Below are 25,449 nucleotides of genomic sequence, written 5' to 3' on the forward strand. Positions count from 1 at the left end.
ATAATTTGCTGTCTTGCTACATGGCACCAAAGAGACAAGCATATTTTTTTTTTACAGGATATGTAGACTTATGAAGAAACCTGTCCCATTTACAAGTAGATATTTTATTAAATTCTACACCTCTAAGTAATCCTTAAATCTGCATAATTTGAGCCTCCGGTCCGCTCATAGGATCAAACGTTTTATAGAAAATGTGAATAAGAATTTCCAAATCTATTAAGGACACCGAGGCAAGGATTATCCCACCAGTTGTTCTGACTGTTGAGTATACAGAACACTGTACAAAGTATTTATGCAGATACTTAATATTATTAGGATTATGTTCTCCCCAGCCACAAAAAAAGTGTTCATCTATTTTGCTGTGTCAGTGTGATATTTCTTAACTTACAAGAGGCCTTGCCAAGTGCCACTAATCAGCCTTTAGACTAACACCTTTCAGTGCAGATGCACACATCACCGCACAGAAAAGCAATATCAGGCATAGTTAGTAGCTCCCATTTATCTTTGAGTCATTTAAGATGCTGTCAGTATGGCATTATATCAGAGAGCAACAGCTCTGCTGTATGAAGTCTAGCTGACGATGAGAGACAAAAGCACACTCCCTATTAAGTGGTTTTGGGTGCGCCCTCGTCTCCGCTACATTCATGAGGAGGCTGTGGGTAGTGCTAGCACAAGAGCTCCAGATACAAAGTAGTCACACAATGAAACGAGTGCAGGTAGGTGGCAGGCTGGGGGGAAAAGAGGCTACCCCTCCTACATTAGTGAGATTGACAGTCACCACAGGAGTACTACTATAAATGAAGCGTCTTAGCAGGTCTATCTCAATATGGAGATATGGAGGGAAAGGCAAGTACGATGGGATTTGCTGGCTAGACATTGACTCAATCATTTAGGAGGTTAGCCTTTCCTGAGAGGCAGCTACGCACATTGCACTATACATTTGAACTCATAATTCTCATTTCATCATTGCTTTTTCCATGCCCCCATTGGAGGTGAAAAAAAAAAAAAAAAAACACTTTCTGCTACATTTAAACACCTCAGTTTGTCCGTATTTTTGTTAAGTTCAGCAAATAGATCGAAGTTTGTATTCCTTTTAGATGGAGATAATATCGCACAACTACAAGCATGATATTTTCTTTAAGAATAAGTGGCTCTGAGTGCACAAGTGTGTGGGTTGAACTATTCATGTACAGTTCACACCGAATAGCTAACACATCTCATTTAATAATGCCAACGACGGATGCAGCTGTAATAACCTAGCATGGAATAGCTTAAAAAAAAAAAAAAAAAAAAAAACACTGTTCTTTTGATCTTTATAACTTTCACCAGAAAAGCCAGGAGGAAGTTGAGCAATTGAATTTAGGAGCACTCAGTCGTTTCCAACTGATTAACCTTTTACAGCAGCAAACACTGTTGCAATGCCCCTCCCTCTTCACAGTTCTGCCTTGCCTCAAGGTTCAAGAAAGACCTATCCATGTTGCTGTCATATCTGCCAGCTTCGCCCTGTTCTACAATTCTATGTCAGGACCGGAGGTTTTGTATTATGCTTTTTCTCTTTACTGTATAACTTACAGCAGCAAATTAAAACATTTAAAACAGGGAAAACTACATTTCCCAAAGTTCCCAGTAGTCCATCACACTGTCCAATTATATAGAACTCTTGTATATAAATGTCACCATCCACAAAGTCCTTCCTCTTTCTTTGCTGCTCACAGCACGAGATTAGTGTCATTATTCAACTGTTATTTCAGTATTGCTATTGTTGTTTTGTCCAGCTCTTGTGGAGTGGGACGTGAACCCAACAAGTCGTCGATTGCGCTTCTGATCCCCGCGTGATCTACTTTCTTGATGATCGCGTGCGACTGGTAATCCAGTAACAATTCCCTGCCCTCAGGGCTTGTCGGGACACAGTGCGTGCATTTGCGCACTCCAGCGGCAGTCGGAAGACAGAGGACTCCGTCCTCTTTCTATTTCCAGTTGTGCATGTGCTTGGACAACATGTTCCTATTCCGACGTGTTTCGGAGCGCAGCATGTACTGGAAAGCACATTTTTCTGTCCCCGAATGCCCGGCATAAAAACGTTGTAGGGCTTTGCCCTAGGGGTTGCAGGTGCTCGCTCCACCATTTATGAAATTGGGAGCTACAAGTACTATTCAAATCGTTTCACCTGCTCCCCCCCCACCCCCCCATGCCCCCCCTATTGAGCTCCTCCTCTCCTCTTACTATAGATATGGCATACTACACCTAAGAAGAGGATTTTTTATCAGGAGAATCCTGATGTCAATGAAGAATATGGCATGGAGGAAAGACTTGGGGAAGCCCTCAGCACCCATGTACAGGACTCAGTGAACCAGGCTCTAATAAGGGCTTTAAAGCTTTTTACCCACCCTTTATTCCTATATGGCCATCGTGAATTACGGGGAAGACTCCCTATGGTGAATATGCCTGGTGATGATCGAGCACCTGATATGGGCTTTGCCCAAAGAGCCTCTGTGGGTCCAACTTCATCGGCCGACATTCTTGCGCAGATGCCGTGTTGTGATTAGGGACCACAAATATGATCCTTTTCCTTCCTTGGAATCTGCTGGGTCTCTATCTAGAAATGTCCTCAAACACTTTGGATGCTGCAGAATCGGATTCTTCCCACTCCTCATAATCTGAATGCGCAGATGATCCTAAAACTGCAGGCAAACGCAAGCGCAAATCCCGCAACATCGAGGAAGAGAATCAGACCCAGAAAATGTTATCTTTTGACCCAGAGGCCATTATTCATCCGCGATCTACAAAATGGTTTCCCTGCGCTGAGGTAGCTTACTAAGTGCAGGATAGAATCCATAAGCGTTTTGATCGCGAAGTGCGTAGTACCCCGCGCTCAGAATGCCCTCACCCGTCCCTACTAGGAAAAGTCATGCATACCCCTTAATTAGATCCGAATCTGGCAACCGTTATCAAAAAGTTTACAAAAGACCCCAAGAAAGGTTTAGATAGAGCCTCAAAAGGGTGCCAGGACAAGTTGTTGGACATTTCTGGTCCCATTACAAAAATCCTCGAACTTTCTGTGCAGGCTAAAGAATCAAAGACTCCACTGGACCCAGACACCATATTGCAATGATCTCAAAGGGCTATATGCATTTTTGGCAATGCGAACTGCACTATTTCCAGTGAAAGGAGACGGTCCTTCCCTATGAGGATTGACCCAAAATTAGCTGAACTAGCCCCCAATGAGGCAGGCTCTTCAGCGAATTGAATGCTGTTTGGAGACAAATTTGTTAAGGACTTAGGAAAATACGTGGCCACCTTTTCAGCTTTGGACAAAGCACAGTCATCCATGAAGAAGATGTTTAGCAGGGGCCTTTTTGCCAGGGCCAGGTGGTTCAGAGGCTGAGTGCCTCGCTGTGGTTTCCACCAGGCCTCAGGAGGATTTGTGCAACAATCGTTCTTCCTATGCCTCATCAAATTGTTACCCCTCCAGAACATGCAGAGGTTAAAGGCCGTGGGTCCAGAGGCATTAACCGTGGTGGTTCCTCCGCATCAGGCAACACCACACAGGTGAGAGTTATTCCATTTTCAGATGTAATCCTGGGGGACAGGATAAAATGTTATGCAAAATGCTGGAAGAGTCTCTATCCAGATGCTTGGGTTTGGCAAACTGCTCAAGGGTTCAAACTAGAGTGTTATGCAACCCCCCAACAATTCAAAGTGCCTCAAGTTCTACATTTTTCCCAAGAAGAGAGTTCTTTCATAGATGTAGAGGTATCCGCATTGCTTCACAAACACGCCATAGTCCAGACGACTCCACATCTTCTGGGTTTTATCAGTCCCATTTTTCTAGTGTAAAAGAAGGGCGGAGGTTCTCGTCTGGTTCTCAATCTGAGAAAGTTCAATTCTTGGATTGTCTATCGTCATTTCGAGATGGAAGGTATCCATCTTCTAAGAGACTTATTGCAGGAGAAAGATTATATGGTGAGACTAGATCTCAAGGACGCTTACCTTACCATTACGGTTTTTGAACCACATCAAAGGTTTCTCCAATTCTTCTGGAGAGACCAATGTTACAAGTTTACTGTCCTTCCCTTCAGTCTTTCGTCTGCTCATTGGTGTTTTACCATGCTCTTACGTCCAGTGATACAATCCCTCAGGGAAAGAGGTGTTCATCTAATTATTTATCTAGACGACATTCTGATCATGTCTCAATCCCAGGAGATTCTCATGAATCATCTTTTAAGGGCGATTCATCTTCTCCAGGAATTGGGGTTTCTCATCAATTTAGAAAAGTCCATCCTGACTCCATCTCAGAACATAGAATTCTTAGGATTTCACGTAGACTCAGTCAAAACTCAACTTCTGTTACCTCTTTCGAAGCGAACTTCTATCAAGAAAGAGTTGAGGAAAAGCCTTGCCTCCCGAATATATCATTGAGGACTCTGGCTCACCTAGTCGGTCTACTAGCCTCCTCCATTCAAGCAATGCTCCTGGGTCCTCTCCATTATCGGGCCCTACAACGCCTGAAGATCATGCATCATCGCAGGGGTCTATCCTATTCAGAACAGATACAACTTTCTGAAGAGGCCAAAGCGGAGATCTCTTAGTGGTTGGATCACATGGATGCCTGGAATGGCAGAGCAATATTTACAGCCACTCCGGAGTTGGTAATAGAGTTGGATACCAGTCTTTGGTGCTAGGGAGCCCGTTGTGGCTCAGCGACAACCAGGGGGAGATGGTCCCCTCGAGAGAAAGTTCTTCATATCAACTGCCTGGAACTTTTGGCAGGATCTTCAGCGATTCAATCCCTATTCCCCGCAAAGTGATTTGTTGTATTCTGCTCCGCATGGGCAGTGTTTCAGCAGTATAATATATAAACCATCTGGGGGCGACCAGATCCCAAGTGCTGGTGTCAATAGCAAAAGAGGTTTGGAAGTATTGTCTCCATCACCAGATCTCAGTTTTGGCAGAGTACATTCCAAGCAGGTCCAACCTGATTGCGGGTTGGAACTCTTGTTTCCTGAAGGACAGCAGCAACTGGAAACAGGACCCTCAAACGTTCTCCAGACTATCAGATTTGGGGTCCTTCTTCAGTCAAATTTTTTTGCATTGTGTCTGAATGCTCAACTTCCTTGTTTCTACAGCTGGAGACTGGACCCCTGGCAATGGGGTTGGATGCTTTTCTGTAATCGTGGGGGATGGGGCTATTTAATGCCTTTCCCTGTTCTCAATGATTCAGAGACTACTCTCTCAGGTGAGGAGACAATCAGCGGAATTAGTCCGGGTTACTCCGCTTTGGAAAGCTCTGCCATGGTTCCCAGTGGCCATGGAATTATCATCCGCCCCTCCACTTCGAATTCCCTCTCACCGGTCCCTACTTCTGGACCCAGTAGGATTACCTCATACCTTAATAATGACAGGACAATTGTCCCACAGGGCATGGAGAATTTCAGGAAACATTGGCAGGTATCAGGAGTTTCAGACAACGCTTAGTTTTTCCTGTCCCAGTCCTGGGCCCCCTCCACTCACAAATGGTACCTATCTTCTTGGAGAAGATGGACCTCTTGGTGTAGTGAACGGAGTGTTGATACCTTGGGGGCAAGCATTAGCCTAATTGTGAATTTCCTTTCACAATTAGCAACCGAAGGTTTAGCATATAGAGCAATCAACAATTTTAGGCCAATGATATCCGCTGGACACCCTTATATTGACGGTAAATTAGTGGGAGAACACCCTGTAGTTTGTAAACTACTACGAGGTATCAGGTTGGTTAATCCTCCAAAGCCAAAATATTCTGTTCTTTGGGTTGTTGATGTAGTATTAAGATTTCTGAAGGCTTGGCCATGCAACAAAGACCTTTCACGTAAACAGTTAGCAGCAAAACTTACCATTCTATTTTGCCTCATCTCACGTCGAAGGGTTTCGGGTGTAAAAGCTTTGGACTTTCTGGAGTATTTTTTACCATTTCAAGAAGAACGAAGACAGATTCTAAATGTATTTCTTATCCTGCTTTTCCCCATCATCAAAAATTGTGTGTGGTTAAATGTTTGAAAGTGTATGAGGAGTCTACTCTGGAGGTTTGTCGAGACCTCAAGGGTCAACTGCTTATCTCACAGCAAATACCTTTTGGTCTAGTGTCCTCTGCTACCTTAGCTAGGTGGATTAAATGGTTGATGAATGAAGCGGGAATTGATACCTCCATTTTTGGAGCACATTCTGTCAGGGCAGCTACGGCTTCTAATGCTTTTGTAACAGGTTCTCATTTAGGGGACATTATGGCAGCGGCAGATTGGTCAGCCAATTCTTCTTTTAAAGTTTTTTTATCATAAGCCTATTTTGGATGTGGCTTCAGTCATTGTGGATCAGATTTGAACTAGCATAATCCGAAGCCACCGGTCCCAACATAGAATTAAAAAAATCTGTTTTCTGATTTAATTATTTTCATTGGCTGCTGTGAGTTATACAGTAAAGAGAGAAAGCATAATCCTCGCCTCCGTGTCCTAAATAGAATTGAAAATTCTTGACGTGATAGCTAGAAATGTTTTTCTTCAAAGTACCAACTGTAGGAAGTTGGCCCTTTATGTGGTAGGTAAATACTGTGGAAGCGGTCCAGGGGTTCCCCAGTGAATGGACAGGACATTCTATGCAACCCAAAGTGCTCTTTTTAGGGGTAGTGTGGTTGAGCAGTGTTAGGCTTAAGACAGAGTAGTGCAAGACATCTACAAATACACTCAATAGTCAATAAATGAGACATGTGACTCAAAAATTAGATCCACACCAATTTATAAAAATAGTAAGTATCTTTATATATATTTAGGCATCAGAGAAAAATCGTTTAGGTAAGTACGTTTTTAAACAGAAATTCTTTCCACTTTAAAAAGTGGACACAGTGCAATTTCTGAGTTCAGCACTGTTACCCTGTGGGAGGAAAAACAAATTCAGCAAACAGGCAGATTTGAGAGCCTTAGAAGACCAATTTAGAGGAGTTAAGGTGAATAATGGGCAAGGGTCAAAGCAGCACCAGCAGTACACCACCAGCGGCAGAGGGGTAGCTGGGTGCAGGGTGCCAAACAGAGTAGGATGCCCGATGCGTTTCAATGGAGATTGGTTACTGCGAAAAGACGCTGCAGGCTCTGGCAAGGTGGTCAGTCGGGCTGAACCAACAACGTGTCTCAGGCCTCACGATGCTCTGTGAGAGGTAGGCACCTTTAGTCACTTCACGGCTCAGGGTCAACAGGTGGAGAGGTGTTCTTAGGTGACGGGTTTTCTTTACCGGACGGTAGCGATAGAGTGGAGCTGCATGCAGAGGCTGCAGGCGTCACTGGGGAGTCAAGGAGGGGTGAAACCACAACGGACTCTGACTCTGGAGAACTTTGATGGCACTGGTGGACCACTCAAACTCGGGTCAGAGACAAAGGGTGCAGTGGTGACTTCAGGTGTCGGGTTTTGGTGGTTCAGAGCCCCTTCTTTTGGGGAGCAGTTATCTTGTTACAGGAGGTCTTGAGTTTCTCGAGTCACAGCTGCAGGACTAGTCAACTTTGGTGCAGATTTCGATGAGGGATGCAGACAGGCTAGCGGGGTAGATACCAAGTCAGCTGCTTCTTTTATCCTTCTCTCCTTTTAAGGCTCTTCAGTTTCCTTGGTCTTTCTAAGGCATCAGTACCTGCTTCTCTGATGCCAGGGGCTCCCCTAAATACAGAATTTAGGGGCATTAGGGGTGTGAAGGGTAATAGCCAATGGGTGACTGGGCCTTGGGGTCATTATGCCCTCTATATGACCACTTCCTGTGGGAAGTGGGCATAACCCTGTCCCAGAATTCCAAGGTATGCCATCACCAAGATGGCTACCTCTGAAATTTCATGTGCAAATCGCAATAGTCGTAGCCCATCTTAGGGGGTGGTACTAGCCTGGGAGTGGCATGCCTACCTTGACTAGCTACTTTTCCCACAGTTCCAAGTGCCACATGGGCTTTGGTTAGGGGTGGTGGCTTTCTCTCCTGTGAGAGCACCAGATTTGCATTTCAAAGTTGGCAGTCCTTTGAGGCTTGCCACCTTGGGAAGGCTAATCAGCAGGTCATCCTGTAGGAGGGGGAGTTACACCCTCTTCCTGGACAGGCTTTTGTTCTGGGCCTGAGAGCAGAAGGCTCTCACCCTAAGGAGCCGAAACCATGTCTCGGGTGGCAGGCTCGCAGAAACCAGTCAGCAAACACACCAGAGCTGGTAGGGTTTCAGGGGGCACCTCTAATGTGCCCTCTAAGTCCATGTATTGGTAAATACAACACTGGCATCAGTGTGGAGATACCAAGCATCCCTATCTTCAGTGAAGCCATCATGTAGCCAGGGAACTCGTCCTGATCAATGTCCAGCACATGCATTTAAAATGGCTTCCCTGGCCACATGCTATGTCAGAGAATTGACACAGACATAGCATTGACAAAGGCATATCTGCTTGTGCAGATATGCCCTCACATGTAATATAATGCACCCTGACTTAGGGCTGTAAGGCCTGCTGTAGAGGTGACTTACATATATTGCATGCAGTGTTCAGGGACATGGCACGTAGGCTGTGTGCCATGTTGTGTTTTCACTTTTGTCTGCACCAAGACACGCAGCCTGCAATGGCAGACTGTTATGTTCTTGGTGAGGGTCACTTAAGGTGGCACAATTCGTGCTGCAGCCCATAGGGGCCCTCTTTAGCATGTCAGGCTCTAGGTACCAGGGGCATCATTTACTAGGGACTTACCGAGAGTGCTAAAGGATTTGCCAATTAGGAAAACAATTGTACAGTTTAAGGGAAAAGATCTGGCACTGGGGACATGGTTAGCAGGAACCCAGCGCACTTTCAATCAAAATCACATCAGATACCAGGAGGCACTTTCCTACACCAACAAGCTTGAATAACTAAACTACAAGTTCCAGAATTAAAATCTGCTGATGGCTAAAGAGGAAGTTACAAGCTAAAGCTGTCACCAATGAAAAGCACTCAGCAGCTAATTTGGACAGTAGCTCACCTACCTTGTCATTACCTCATTCTGATCCATAGACAGTCAAAATCATTGATTTCCAACCCACTGCACTGCAAGTGTGTTATCAATGTACTGAAAATAATGGTTCGTTGATTATTCAAAGTTGAAAAATATATTTAAAGAAGTAATAATACGGGGACCGATTTTCAGTTTCTAGGTTATACTTTAAGCAAGGAATTGGTACACCATTTAAATCTTGGTTTATTATGCAATCTGAATAGCCCATTCCAAATTTGTGTCTGTAGAAAGGAGGAATGTGAGGGCAGAGCAGAAGAGATGGCAAAATTAAATGATGTCCTGGCCAAGTGGCGGTTTTATGTGACAGACAACTTTGTTTTGTGCATGTATTTTAGCAAAGAGCATTTGGCATTCTGTGATTTTCAATTAAACCTCATCCAGAGGGTAGGCTGACCATTAACCTTGCAAAAGCACATGTCTATTCTGTCAGCAACATTTAAGTTTTTTTGGCTGGTTGCCTACTGGTTACTGCATGGGACCACCTTCCTCCTCAGTAGCATCACTGAAGATACAGCAGCATCAATGAGAATAACATGTTTTTGTGTCGATGCTTTCCTACATAAATAAATGATGGCCTTTCACAGGCATCTTTAAACGATTCATCTTGACAGGATGCAGGGCTGCACAATATGCATACGTACTGCCAGGGCCATTTGAGGCATACAGGTCCACTTCAACCTTTTCCTTCAGTGAGGCAACCCAAGCAAAGTCAAAATCCCAAAATGCAATTAACAAAATTAATTACTGGCAGGAAGTGTTACACCTTGGTCTGGAAAGCGCACGTCATCTCTTTCTTATATGACTCTAAGACAGTTTTCACTTCACTCACTGACTGATCAGATACGGGGGCGGGTCTCTCCTCTGGTACGAGTCACGTCTTCCTAGCAGAAAATTAAAGTTTATGATGACCTTCTACAAGCACTGCATCCGGTTTAAGACCCTTTTAGGGTTACATTGCATTAAAGAGTCTCCTTTGGAAACATCTCACTACGTGGGCAAAAAGGGCATAACTACTATGATCTGTTCGCACAAAAGTGTCACTCAAAGAGGCTGACAGAAGAAAGCTGGAAGTGACAAAAAAACACAAGGAAACGTCACACAAAACAGTTTGTAAATTAGGCAGCCATGTGAAAATGAAACCTCTGTTGTTAAAAGTCGAGAACGTTAACAGATGTACAATTCAACACAACTATGCTAATGAATAAGATTCAGAAATTACATGAGATATAAAATGTTATACGTAACTCTATGCAATATTTTTGCTCGGTCGTTCTGCGTATCCTATTTTACAGGTGTCACCGGATTATGCCACTAAAACCAAGGACTAGACCGCTCGTGAAGAAGTCAAAAAAATGAGACAGAGAAGCGCCCGTGTTAGGACTGGATAAACCCAGGAGTTCATGCGATGCGCAAGGCAACATGTGAATAACAGAACTCTGTGTACAGCGCAATGCCGTAAAACACGAGACGGTATTGTCGAATGTGGGTAAGCCTATCAATTTCGTTCCGCATAGTTTTGTCTACAACTTGGACGTCTACAACGCACTGATTGACAATATACGGTACCTGTTTCGTCGCTCTCCAGCTCTCCTTCATCGGATGCTTCTAAAGGCTGCTTTTGGTCAGATGAGCACTCAACTCCGTCACCCGAAGCAGGAGCCAAGGTAAGATATCTGCAGCGAAGTGACCATGGCCGATGTGGTACCTGATAACGCCAAATGGAAGCCCCGGCACACGCTGCAGCCCACACTCTCAGGTACCGGACTGCGGGTATCCTAAAAGTCTGCAACGGATAAGTTTGTAGGACCTTTCTGCAAATAAACAAAGAGCGATTCCACATCACTTGACCGTTGTAGACTCACAAGGACAGGCAACTTGATGCATAAGAAGTGGCGCACCGTGCACGGTGAGGTATGAGCAACAAAAACGAAGGACTCCGCTGAATTGGTCTAACTAATATTAATGTTCTGCAAACGCTTGGCGGCCATCTTGAAACGGGGAGTCTTACCTGTTTGACTAAAACTCCAATAGCGAGCTAGTCTAGTAAAGAAACCGCGTTGACGTGCTCTTGTCAGAAAGGAGGAGCATGGTGTGTGCCTGCGTGCGTGCGCCACGCATTGCCTGTTAGAATATCTTATTTTAGTCCGCATCACCTCACTAAAATACTAGGTCATGCATTATCAGCAAGCTAGCTTCTATGTGCGACGAGGTGTTCACTTCTCAGCAGCCTGTGCAGTGTGAGCGAAGCCCAGGTCAAGGAGAGGTGCTTTGCTATGAAGATCTCATTTTGATCCCGGGAGTTGTTTTGCTTTTAAGAAATTGCAACTTTAACGTTATTTCAATTGTTCCATCATCCCGCGCTGTTCGTTTGTTCCTCAGTGCTGCCGCCTCTGTCAAGAGTACAGAGAGCAGCAAGTTTGTTTACTGCTACTTAGCGCATTATTACATGACCAGGGGCCGCTCCCACGTTAGGGTGGAGAAGCGTCGACCCCTGGCCTATCCCCCCCACCCCCACCAGCAGAAGCTGCAATCCTTTCACCACCAAGGGATAATAAATCCCTTGGTGGCGGAAGGGGCAGTGCCACGGGGGTGATGAGCACCGAGGGGAGTGCACTGTGCAGTCCCCTCAGAGTGCATGTGTGTTTGGCTGGCCAAACAACACACATGCGCTGTAATGCGCTGTAGGCGCTCCAGCCCTTTAGCAACACAAAAGGATGATGGACGGAGTGCTGAACAATGCAAGCACTCAACCCCTAATCACAGATCTGGGTTTAAGCCATCCTTCTCTTGCTCACCATGCCACCACAGTTTGGACCCAGCCATATGCAAATCAGTCTTGACCCTGTTCCTCATGGGAACAGTCCAGCCCGACCTGCCAAGCTGGGTCCTCCCTGGACCGGAAACAAGCATCCTGGGACCGGTTTCAGGGTATCACCCTTCATCAGCCAGACTAGCTGAAATCCAGTGGCACAGTGAGCATGGGACCCACGTCTGGGCATACCCTTCCCACACGGTTGCTGGGCTGGACAGAGTCTGCACAGGCTGACAGTCTGCCTGGGGATACCCAGACAGGGTGCTCCCAGCAATCCTGATGCCCTGAGCTGCATCAGGATTGGCTGCAGGGCAGGCTGGGAGCCTGTGCCTGCCTGCAGCCTGAGGAGACAGAGGAGAGGTACGACGCGGCAAGGAGCGGGTACGATTTTATTTTAGTTAATTTTTTGACCCGCTTCCGCCCACTGGCCCCCCCCACACATGCCTCCCCCTTCTCATTAACGATTGCGGGGCGCGACTCGACATCCGTTTCAAGGGAGGCCAGTTCTTACTTCATGGCTCAGCCTGCCACTGGGACCCAGTCTGACAGTAAGACATTCTCTGGTTTGCTATAGAGAAGAGAGCAGTACTGGCAACATGCAGATGGCGAGGCTAGCTCACACTCGATAATTTCGAACTAAGTTCCTTTAGCACAGGTCAGTCAAGCACTGGGTCCGATTTCCTTTAAAACATTCCACTGCAGCATTTTTTTTCTAAGAAAAAAGGTACACTGCTACTCTCTCACAATCAGCCGCGGCTCCTCTGCTACAGTGGAAGAGCTTCGCCCCACTGGCTCAAAGCAAGCAGCTGAAAAATAAAACATTTTATTATTGTTTTATTTTTCAGCTGCTGGCTGGGCCAGCTTGTGCAGGGAGGGGCTGGGCCGTGGGAGTGGGGAGAAGGAGTGCAGTGCACTTAAGTGTGCATGCCAGTTTGGCCAGCTGTCTTTAGCCAGCCAAAAAGACATGCACACTTAGGTTTCTCCAACCTAGCTGTATTTAACAGCTGGATTGGAGAAACAGCAAAGACTCCCTGTGCCGGAGTGAGCGGTTAACCAGCCTGCTCAGGCTAATCCTTGCTCAGTTCTCATGCTTCGTAATAGCATGAGAGCAGCACAGGGAGTTTCTGAAACTGTCCTGTGGACTGCTAGGACCAGGTAGCAGAGAAGCACAAGGCGGCCGGCAGCACCAGGTAAGTGTTTTATATTTTTTTATTATTAAACCCCCCTACACACCCTGCGCACTCCCACCCACCCCACTGCTATTAAATTATTGTGTCGGCCACCACTGCTCACGATGTTTCAAGAAAGTAAGACATAGATACAAAAGGCACGCTAATGGTGCTCATTTTATGTTGCTAGAATTGCAGTAAATCTGACCTGAACTAATCACCAAGCTAAGAGAAAAAATAGTTTGTGGTTTTACAGTATTAAAAGTAATAGGACTCGCATTGCTGGAGCTTTTTCATCCTTCACAGGAATCAATGCTTATTGAGGCAGATGGATCATTGGACTGTGCAACAGGGTGTGGTAGTCGCAGTGGCTGGCATGTAGGCAAAGTGGGGGGGAGTGGGCAAATTTGGTGTTGGTGTGTGCATGCATGAAAGGTGAGTGGTGTGTGTTAATAAAAAGAAAAAAACACTTACCTTGCTTGATGCATGACGCCCGACGTCGACCTCACTCTGGTCTCCTTGGGCTCCAGCAAATTCCAATAAGCAATCCTGGTGCTGCTCTCATACAGGTAACAAGCATGAGAGAAGCACCAGCATTGGAGGGAGCAGCTTCTTTCAGCATTCTCAAGAGCACTGGAGGCCTGTGCTTTCTCTAACCAAGCTGTCTTGAGACAACTAGGTTAGAGAAGTTTAAAATGTGCAAGTCTAGCTGGCTGTCGCAAGACAGCTGGCCAAAAAAACACGCAGACTTTAAACTATGCACAGCTCACTGCTGTCACTCAACAACAGTGGCCACACCCAGTCTTGACCCTCAGTTCAGGACAGGAGGATGGAAAATAGTATGGTAATAAATTAACTTTATTACCATTTCATTCTTCATCACTGGGGGGGCATTTTAGGCAGAGGGACGACGCTCCTCCATCTTAATGTAGGAGCTGTTTTTATGTGATAGAACCATACAACTCAATTTCAATACAAACCATTTAAGTTAAACAGTATGACCCATTTGGAAATACAAGGAAAACTCCAGTCGGGAATAAAGTTAAACGATTTATTACAAACTCAAGCTCAAAGACATGCAGACAACTCTCAAGACAAAATTAAGAAGATACAGAATCACCAACAGTTGCCCAAGGCGACAAAATAAATTCAGGTGGACTTACATTATAAAACTAAGCATTCAATAAGAAAAGTACAAAATATTATCAATATTATTTGTGATACAGAAATCAAACGTTGCTCAGGCTTAGCAAGCATCAGCCATTTTCAGATCATCAAATTTATGTAAGCTGAGCAAAGGGAAAACCGTATCATAGTCAAATTAAGGATTAAAATGTGCGAGGCGGAACACATTCGGGCAAAAGACAAAAAAGGACGAAAAGAATTTGGAAAAAGGTAGTTCCTGGCCACAAGGTAACTAAGGTGGTCAAGAGATAGGTAAAAAGGGAAAGCGTCAGCGCGTCAGAAGCTCGACCAAGAGTCTTCTGCAGGGGTTAGGGAGAAAATCTGTAAGTCTCAGAGGGGCACAGCAGAGTTGACGGTACCCCTCCAAGGGGCTGAGCATTCAGGGATTCTTCATCAGCAAAAGTTTGTGGTGGAAGAGCATCTGGAAATCTGAAGATCTGACGTAAGTCCAACCTGTTACATGTTACAGTTATTAAAGCAATCTGATTCGCTCTGAGAGACAGTTGAAAGAGCATCATCCAATAGCAATCGATCACACAACTCCAGTTTGTAACATCAGGACATATTCTCAGGGTGGTCATAAGAACCTCAAGCATCCATGTAGCTCCACACAGTATTGAAATATTTGTATAAATGTCAGTCCATGGTTCATGATGTTCCACATTCAAGGACACTATTTCACTTCTCTCTTTGTCTAAACAATAGGGCTCTATTACCAAAGGTAGTCTTCTCATGGGAACGAAGTCTAAAAGAACGATCACGTTAAGAAAATGAATCAGCATTTCCTGCACAGTCACGAAATACAAGACTAATAGGCCTCACTTAGGCTAATGTAAGTGAAATATAGCAATACATTTAATTAACACATTTTACGAAACACATATTAATATGCAAACTTATGAATTCAATATTAATTATGCTTCATTATTATGCATGTTACATTCTCTTTAAATAAAATACTTCAATCAGTATACTGCAGAACTGCATTTCACTATTTTTGCACACATATTTAAATAATTAATCATTAGAAATTCAATATCCTTTTAATACATTCTGTTAGTCTAAGGTCTAAATGATAACATAATATGAATTAAATCTTGCAAACATTTGATTTATAAGCAATACCACCAGGGTTTCTAACACAAGTCTAAAAAAATGCACAGTTAAGATGGCTTCTCATGGCATCTTTCTACATTCAAACTATTAGTACTTTGTTTAACATAATGCACATATTGATGATTTCTGTGATACGAAGGACACTAAATTATCAACTACATCAGCCCCCCCACCCCCTTCGATGATGAATCAAGCCACCACAAAATACTCCAACTCCCATTTTAATTAGACTGCTCAAAATTTCAGAGGCTTATTCAGGTAAGGTCTTCTGTTGTCATGCCCTAGGGCTGGTTCAGCCGCTGAGTAAAAAATTCTTCAGAATCCTGCATAGCCAAAATGCATGTGACTCCCCACTAGGCAAGGGTTAAATGCTGCCACTGTGGGGAGAAGCCAGAGTGCTGCTGAGGCCTGCTCTGCGTGCTGTTTAGCTACATTTCATCTTACAGCGGCCGTTAGATGAGAGGGCTGGTCTGTGGCCCATGAGGAGCATGGACGCAGAGGAAGAGGCGACCGGCTTGGCGCCCGCGTCAGCATTACTACAGGAAGCAGCGTCCCCATCGGTGACTGCTCCCTCCTGAGGGCACTAACCTCTGCCCTTTCCCCCACCATCGGGGACTATGAGCTAAGGCAAGCAGAGCAGACTGGGAACTATGCAGTGCCGCAACTAAGATGGACACACGCACACCACTTTGGAACTGAAGATGCAGATTGTTGTTGCCGCACGAACCAGGAGCACAAATTTACGCTGACCCAATGGGTCACAGTAAGACTGGAAATCCTGCTTGCACACAAATGACTGGCACTGCTTAACTGCTACCAAACTGATATTTCTGTTTGAATGCCTGGATGTATGGACCCTGTCGTAACAGTGAAGTGGGTTAGCGTGATCTGCGCTCTGACATATTAGAGACTGCCCTTTTTTGTCAGGAAGGCCTGCGCACAGCTGAGGAAACTGTGAGCTGGGGTTTGGACATGCCTGCTCCTACCAGTGTTATGTGGCCTGCTGGCGGGTTTAGGCTCCTGGAGGAGCTGGGTTCATCCCTGCCCCAGGTCTAAGGCCGTCACATTTCATGCAGTGTCTCACCAAGCTACTGCGCCCCCTCAATGCAACTTATTGTTGGCTGGATGAAATATTCACCCCAACGTGGGACAAAGCTACCTTCCTCTGGGTGTCGCACATGCTGGCCCCACCCCTGATGCCACTATCTTATGCAAAACAGGGACACAGCTGCTGAACAAGGCCCACAGTTAATGACAGGTATCGCACCAGCGCATCCTAGAGTATTTTTCCACTCATTATTGCCATTGGACACTTACTAGCAGTGGAAACGCTCCCGGAACTCAGAGGTTTGCTGTGGAGTCTGCTTGATTTTTGCAGTCCTTGGGGGCGGGTGCCCCTGTTGGCATCTGTGGCGGGAGTGGCCCCAGGGCTACCTCTCTTCTATAGTTATTCTGGTGAAAGAGGAGGAAACAACGGGGCGGCAAAAAAATAAAATTGTGCATTATACCGTCCCTGGCTAAGTCCCCCTGGAGCACAGATGGAGAGAGAACGAGGGGACACCAACCAGGACATCGCTGAAATACTGGCTGCTATAGAAGGTTCACGCATAGTGCTTGAAGCAAAAATTGACTGAATAGCTATGGATATTGACCATCTGCAGTTAGACCTCTGTAAGGTGACCGACGGGGTCACGTCAGTTGAGCTAGAGGTCCCCCACTTGTGACAAGATCTCAAGGAGCTACAAGCCACGGTCACTGAACTGAAAACCAACGTGACACAAATGGAATGTTGCCTTGAAGATGCAGAAGGGTGCGCGCAACTGAATAATCTGCAATTCCTAGATTTTCCTGAGAGGGAGGAGGGCCCTACAGCAGATCTCTTCTTAGAGGAGTCTATTGTTACAGAGCTTCAACCAAAAGTACTTTCAAAATTCTTCTCTATTGAGCGGGCCCACGGTTTGCTGGCACCACTATCTTGCCCTGGAGCTCCTTCTCAGGCACTTATAGTATGCTTTTTCAATTTCAGGGACAGAGACACAATTTTTCAACACTTTCGTGCGTTTGACACCTCCCCTCCCCCCTGAGATGGAGATAAGATCATACAGATTTTCCCTGAATACACAAAGAAAGTGCAGGATCTTCATAACCCGTAGACCTGGGAAACTTGACGGGGTGGAGGATTTCTTATTGTGATTGTTTTCATGTTTCATCTCAAGTTTTCGTTGTCATCCTGCGTTGCCTCATCCTGTTCAGATTGGATGTAGTGTCTTCTTCATGTGGTCTCCCCCCTCACCTACATCAACGTATTGACGAAAAGAGGAGGAACATGACGGTCAGCTAACGAGCTGCCGTGAACTCCCGTCGGACGGATGTGACGCCGAAACCGCGCGTCTTGCATTGTGAGCAGACCTTCCCTCGGTCTCTGCTCGGGAAAGTAGCAGAGGTTTCTTCCCGTCGGATCCGCGTTTGATTGTCCCCCCTGGCCCCCCCCCCGGGCGACGGCCTGAAGGATAAAGGGGCTCCGGTTTGGGAGTCTGGGCGCGTGAGACTCGGGAAAGCTGCGGTAGCTTTCACTGCCGGATCTGCGTGTGTTTGTGCCCCCGGCCCCCACCCGGGCGACGGCTTGAACGACAGGGAGGCGAGGGTGAGGATTCTCTCCTCTCGCCTTCGTGTAACGGATTGGAGCCCGGGAGCGTGAGCTTCGGATCTCCCGTTTCAGCGTTTCTTGAGGGAAGCCCCTGGAGCTGCGCTAACGGAGCAAGGAGCAGCAAAGACGGTGATAGGGTATTTCTGGTGGAGTGGGTGGGTGCCTGGGTGATTAGGCCTATGATTTTTGCTTGACTATAGCTTGTCTCCAGCAGGCAGAGACTGTTATCATTATCGTTGCTGCCCTCCCAGGAGTATTGGGGAGCTTAAAGAAAACATTTATATCTGTGAAAAGTGCTGCCTATTGCAACAATAACTAGATGCAAGAGCCTTCTACGAGAAGTTTGTATTAGAGGAACTCCAAGCCTAAATATTGAGTTTTACAGCTGCGTATTCGCTAGGGATTGCTACGTTTCATTTTATAATCACAAATTCTGTGCAAAACTTGTTGCTTTATACAGAAGGGTAGTGAGACTCAGAGGGATGCCAAAACTCAAAACGCTTTTGTATTCATGGTGCTTTGCCGTTTCCTGGAAGGACTGAGAGTGTAAAGTGTTGTTTCAATTGAGAGCTCCTCAGGTTTAAGGGTCTTGAGAAAGGAGGTGGGACATCGCTTAGATAGGTTCCCTGTCGGGTGGGGGTACTTGGCCCTCCACTTCTTGTGCTGTTTTTCCCCTGGATTTCTAGGCGTTAAAAAGAGAAAAAAGGGGCAAGAATACTTTTGGTTATTGTGCCTTGTTAATTTCATTCCTCCTCTCTACTGTGTTTTCCTTTTTCCGACTTTTGTCGGGAAAACTAGGGAGGAAAAACGGCGAACAAGAAGGGGGGGTCATTATCTACGGAGAGGGGCGGCGGGGTGCCTTGGAAGCGGGCTCTAAACTCCAGTATTTGGGCAGAAGCGGTAAAGGGTGTGCGACGTGGGAGATCTTATACCTCCCGCTGTTCTCTCCGTGGGAGCCTCCCGGAGTCCCAGGGGAGTCACACCAGATCCAACTTAAGTGGGACGGGGGCAAGAAAGGAGTGTGAGAGTGTTGGAACCCCGCAGTGCATGTCATTAATCAAGCGACGCCCCAGGGGTGCCCGGGCCGAAGTCAACGATGTGATTGTGGCCAGGAAAAGTAAGCCCGGTACCCGTGGTACAAGTGCTAATCTTCGGACTCAGGTTTCTGGAACTATAACAACAGGTATAACGGACTTAGATCCTAAAAACTATGGTGAAGGGCCACCCCACACAACATTATTAGTGGATCATCCTTTACCCCTCCGGGAAGAGAGTCAAATTGAGATCCAGGGGAGGAGTGATTCGTTGATCACAAGGTACTTCCAGACCGCAATTCCTCCACCACAGGATATGGCAAACGTTAAACCGGCCTTAGACAAGCTAGAGGCTTCTAAGCTAGTTGAAGGTGGTTCAGTTGTCGGTCCAGCACAAGAATTGTTAGATATGGAACCAGCTACAGTGAGAGAGGGCCCTCTAAAGATACTACCCTTGCCGGAAGTTGATGGTAATTTTTCCAGTGGATCAATAACGCATGACTTGGATGTACAGGCTCTGCTAATTTCTCTCACCAAAGAAATTAGAGGGAAATTCGAAATTTCAGAAACTAATCAAACTAGGATTCGGGAAGCCTGTGAGGTCTTGGAAAGTAAAATCAACCTGCTATCAGACCGGCTGGGAAACTAGAGGCTGTGGTGGAGGCCCACGAGGAACGAGTGTTAGCTCAAGCTAAGGACATTTCACAATTGAAACGGGGAGAAAAGATGTTGCAGGATAGATTGGAAATGTTAGAAAATAATATGAGGAGAAACAATATAAGGCTCTTGGGAGTTCCAGAGGGGTTGGAAGGGGAAAATATTAAGAGCTATGTGATTTCGCTGATTAGGGATGTCCTCCCCAGTGTGGTAGGGGTCAATTTGGAGGATGACATTCAGAGAGTCCATCGTGATCCTTTCAAGAAAAATCCAGGAAGGAAAAACCCCAGGAGGATTTTGATAAATTTCAACACATACTCTATTAAGGAAAGAATCTTGTCCGAAGCTCTCAAGGTTGGGGCTTTTCCCAAAGGGGAGTGGTCTCTTAGGATAAGATCTGATGTGTCTAAGGCAACGTTAGATAGGCAGTGGGAGCTGGGAAGTTTTATGCGTGAGCTCCGTGAGCTAGGGGCGACGGTCCAACTAAGGTTCCCGGCAGCTCTCCGTATAATGTGGAAGAATAAAATGTACAATATGAGAGATCCTGGGGAGGTCAGTACATTTATAGAGCAGATTAAGGCGTCTCAATAAGATCTAGTGGGAAGCCCCCGTCCGGCGTGGGGTTCGAATATAGGATAACAGGATGGTTATCCCAGTAGAAAAAGGGAGGGTTCCTCTGGGGGGGGAATGGGGTTGGGGGGGCACGTTGGTGGTGGTGGGTGTAGGGGTGGGTGACACGGGGAGTTTGGGTTTGTTTTGGGTTTGGTGGGTTGAAAGGGATAAAATAAGAAAGTCCTCATATGTTGCTAATGTAGGTCGGGGGGTTGCTGTTCTCCCTTTGTTTTCCTTCTCGCTATGAATGAGCATGCAGGGTATTGAAAAGTTGAGATTTATCTCATGGAATGTGAACGGGTTAAGGGTGTTTGGTAGGAGGAGGAAGATCTTTGAGTACTTACGTTTGGTTGAAGAGGAGATTATTATATTGCAGGAAACCCATCTTCACCAAACTGAATGGGAGACCTGGCTTAAACAGCTGAATTGGGTTGCGTTTAGCGTATGCTCTTCTCAAACTAGTACAATAAAAGGTGTGGCAGTTTTGATTAAGAAATCCATGAGGTTCAGGGTAGGAACAGTACATGCTGATCCTAGAGGGAGGTGGGTAGTGGTAGAGCTGTGTGTAGGTGGTCATTGGATTACAGTGTCGGGTTACTACGGGCCGAATATTGACGACCCATCGCCATTCCAAGACTTATTTAATATTCTACTCTCAGCTAGGTACCCAGTGGTGTTGGGTGGGGATTTTAATATATTGCTAGACCCTGTACAGGATAAGTCAACCCCTAGGGGTACGGTTAATTCACCTAAAACAAGGGCAGTAGTGAAGCAAGCAATGCAGGATTTAGGCTTGGTAGATGTCTGGCACTGGAGAAGGGGTGAAGGAGATAGATATACATTCCACAATAAAAAATATGGGCATAGATCTAGAATAGACTTTTTTTTAATTCATAAAAGTTTATGCCCGGAGGTAAGAAGGGTAGCTCACAACACAGTACACTTGTCAGACCATTCTGCAGTAATACTACATTTAGATATTAGGGTGAGTAACAGGACAATTAGGAGCACAATCAATCGTGCTCTATTTTTAGACGACGCATTAGTAGAAGTGTTAAAAAAAGATACTAGAGAATTTTTTCAGTTGAATCAAGGAACAGCAAGTTTGGGGTGTGTTTGGGATGCGTTCAAGGCTTTTATAAGAGGGAGGCTAGTTAATCTTGCAGCTTATAAGTATCGTGAAGAGAGGGAAAAGTTGGGAAACATGGAGTTGTCATTGAAAACCTTGCAGGATGCAAGGTATAATGCGCAGTTAGAAGGGAAAACGGATTTAGTAATGGAGCTGTCTTGTCAAGAGGAAAAGGTCCGGTCTAATCTAGATGCTTTTTTGGAAAACCGCTGTAGGTTAAAATGGGAAAGTAGTCAATATGCTCATTTTGATTATGGAGAAGGCTGCAGTAAACTGTTAGCGTGGAAGGTTAAGTCAGACTTTTCCAAAAGGCATATTTTATCAGTCAAATTAGAGCCTGCGAATCAGGTCTGTACGGAGCAAGAGGAGATTGAGGGGGCATTCGTTTCTTTCTTCCAGGAGATATATTCAGAAAGTTCGGTTAACTTAGAAGAGCCGGTAAGAGAATTCTTAGATAATGTAGATCTTCCAGTTTTAGAGGAGTCGAAGAGGCTCCTACTGAATGATAAGTTAAATGAGGCTGAGTTGGCGGAAGGTCTAAAGGCACTAAAAAAAGGTAAGGCAGCGGGGCCAGATAGTCTCCCTAACGAATTATATAGGGCTTTGGGGGAGGAACTTATCCCTTTTTTATTAGAGTTATTCAACTCTATGTTGATAGAAGGGACCCAAATTCCCAATTCCTGGAGAGAGGCGACAATTTGCTTATTGCTAAAGCCGGGTAAGGATTCCACGTCTTGTTCCTCCTATAGGCCCATCTCTTTGCTGAACGTAGACTATAAACTTTATTCAGGACTTTTAGCCAAGAGACTGGGGAGAGTTGCTGGCAATCTAATCCATTCGGACCAAAAGGGCTTTATGAAGGGGAGGCAGCTTCACGAGATAACTCACGAGTTATTTGCTGCAATTGATTTGGCGGTTCACGAGAAGGCGCCTCTGGCGATCTTGTCTTTTGATGCGGCCAAGGCCTTTGACCGTGTTAATTGGTTGTTTCTAAAGGTGGTTCTGGAAAAAGCGGGCTTGGGAATCCCTTTTATCAGGGCAATAGGAGAACTGTATAGATGTCCTCTAGCGAGAATTCTGGTAAATGGCCATTTAACACAAGAATTTAGGATTTGGCGAGGTACGAGACAGGGATGCCCCCTATCTCCTTTGCTTTTTAATTTATACATTGAACCCTTGGCAACTTTACTCCGGTCTTCTAAAGAGATTATCCCATTTCGAACTGGGGGTTGGGAAAAAAAACTGGCTTTATACGCAGATGATTTGATGATATATACGAGTGATGTTAGCTCTACTCTACCTAAGGTCACTGCTTTGATGGAACAATTTGGAAGACTTTCTGGGTACAGCATAAATGCAGAAAAGACAGAAATAATGTGTTGGAATTTGATGTATGCTTCCCCTTTAGTTAAACAAGAGATCAGATATTTGGGTATTCGGTTAACAGCTGCTTTTAACGAGGTAGCTAAATTGAACTTTGATATAGTATATAGGGAAACTAAAAAACTGTTAAAAGCATGGGTTGCTCTTCCTCTTACGATAATTGGGAGATCTAATATTTTGAAGATGTGTATCCTTCCAAAATTTACTTTTTTGTTCAACACTATCCCATTAGAGTTTGAGAAGAGTTGGTTTAAAAAACTACAAGGGGAGTTATCCTCATTTGTATGGGCTTCCAAGGGAGTTAGGATTGCTTGGAAGAAGTTGAGTAGAAAAAGGGAATGGGGAGGTATTGCGTCTCCAGACCTTTTTAAGTACTATTTGGCTTTTCACCTAAAAAATATTAGAGTCTTATTGAATAAAAGGACTGAGCACGATTCAGTCTGGGGAGCATTGACGGCGCACCTTGAGGAGGGAGCAGATCACTTTTTATATAAATTTGGACACCCCAGTTATTTCAAGAAAGTTCGCTTGAAACTCCCCAGACATGCATGTAAAGTTTGGATGCATTTTCGGAGGGCGTTAGAGATACCTTATTTTTGTAGCTCAGCTCCCATTTGGGATTCGCCTGGTACCCCGGAATGCCTCATAGATAAACTATCAACTCCTTTGAGAACAAGTGGGGTGGAAAGATGGGGCCAATTGATGGAAGGAGATGAAGTGTTAAGCTGGGGCGCATTCCAGGAAGGTACTGGCAGGACAGTTTCTAGATTTAAGTATCTTCAAATATCTAGTTGGGTAAAGTCTCGTCGAATTGGGGAAATAGGGAGGAGTATATGGGAAGGGAAGCTAAATCAGGGAGCTATCAACAAAGAGGTTGCATTGTGGTACCACGCTCTGTTAGAATCATCAGATGATAGCGCTTCCCTCCCCTTGTCGAAGTGGGGAGCAACTTTCCCAACTTTAGATGTTAAAACACTGTGGCAAAAGTCTTGTTCAATACTGTGGCTTACTACTAGTCCTGCAGGGCTGAAGAAAAATCATTTGTTCACACTCCATAGGGTTTACTGGACTCCGGCCAAATTAACAGCTATTGGGAAATCTCAGAAAAATTGTCCAAGGTGCGGGGATGATAAGGCGGATGATATTCATATGTTTTGGCATTGCACTAAGTTGTTGAATTATTGGGGGGACATAGAGAGTATTTTTAAAGTAATTTTTAATGTAAACTTAGTTGTAAATCCAGCATTGGTGGTGTTTGGGGTGTGGGACCAGGATACAAATTATCAGAAATTGTCAGTTCAGCAAGAGCATTTGCTGTTCATATTAATTCTTCTAGCTAGGCGAGAAATTTGTCGTAAATGGATTGATCCTCTGCCTCCTCGGGTGTTGGATTGGCAGATAGCTGTAAATCGAATCTGTACATTGGAACAATGGGGCCCCTTGTCTAGAAAAGATAATTTTTGGTTATATTGGGAAAATGTGTATCAATAATATATATATTTTTTTTTTGTGTGTCATATAAACTTCGTATACTTTAAAAAAATAAAAAAAATAAAAAAAAAAAAATAATTTAAAGTCCAATGATTAAGATCTCCCCCTCGTTCTCTGGAAGTGCTGCTTTGGCTACGATTGAAGGTGATAACTTTTGATCAATGACTCCCGTACGAGAAAGTACAATCAGTAGATTAGAGGGGATGATCTACTGAGGTTTGGTGGCATGTTGTCGTTTGTTGTGTCATTGCCTTTCTCTACTTAACCAAAGCACGGGGGATGAATATGAGGACAAAAAAAAAAAAAAAAAAAAAAAAAAAAAAAAAGATCATACAGATTTTCCCTGAATACACAAAGAAAGTGCAGGATCTTCATAAAACATTCTTGGGAGTAAAAAGACTACTCTGAGAACGCATGGTTCAGGACAGGCTTCTCTTCCTGGCCAAACTCCGAATACTATACGAGGAAAAAGAGACTTTCTACGAAACTCCACAGGAGGCTCTGGACTGGATAGAGTCTGTGGGCCTTGGTGGAGAAGGACATCCGATGACGTGTCGGGACCAGAGGTGGCGAGGTCCACGTAGTTAGAATAGATGACGCAATGCATCTGACACCCAATAGAACCGACTGCGGCATTGAGAGTGGACCATATCCTGATCTGCCCAGATGGCAGACTGCAGGCGGAAACTGACCCGCTGGCCACCCAGAACTCCTTCAAGCCTCTGTGCCTCGTACAGGAGACCCAAAACAGTGGACCTGAGGCAGACTGATTGGACCCTTCCCGGTAGCTATGTTATGTTCCTTCTTTTCTATTCCTACAGGTACCCGGGCAGGTGGATGGGCCACCCTGGTGATAATACCCCTAGTATCTTTGCCACCCTTGTTAGTTGGGGACTACAAGATACTTTTACTATAATTATGTTTCTTGTGTATTGGGTGCTACATCTATTCTGTGGCTGGGTTGATCTGGGACCTAGTCTGGTGCTGAGTACTGAGCCCTCCTTTGTGGCTTCCTGGGACCGAGCCGGGTTTAGTTCCCTGGACTGAAACTACAGTGATAGTTGTTGTTATAGTCGTTTTTTGAGGGGATGGGTGGGTGACTGGGGTGGGGTTTAAGTCTCATTTTGCCACTTGGACATTTTGGGGCAATGGCAGGCACTGCCCATGGGTGGAAATGGGAGTTGGGACA

The 25,449-nt window shown here is 45.2% G+C and overlaps 1 protein-coding gene across 1 annotated transcript in view; it reads right to left on the reverse strand.

Annotated features, from left to right (window-relative positions):
* Positions 1–10,972, reverse strand: part of MALSU1 (mitochondrial assembly of ribosomal large subunit 1) — an 83,113-nt gene extending 72,141 nt beyond the window's left edge. Inside the window, exon 1 of the mRNA XM_069211529.1 lies at positions 10,592–10,972. Within this exon, the coding sequence (XP_069067630.1) occupies positions 10,592–10,865 (274 nt within the window). The 5' untranslated portion in view covers positions 10,866–10,972. The remainder of the gene's footprint in view (positions 1–10,591) is intronic.
* Positions 10,973–25,449: the final 14,477 nt, after the last annotated feature.

Source organism: Pleurodeles waltl, chromosome 10 (assembly GCF_031143425.1).
Source record: "Pleurodeles waltl isolate 20211129_DDA chromosome 10, aPleWal1.hap1.20221129, whole genome shotgun sequence".
In the NCBI taxonomy this organism is placed as follows: domain Eukaryota; kingdom Metazoa; phylum Chordata; class Amphibia; order Caudata; family Salamandridae; genus Pleurodeles; species Pleurodeles waltl.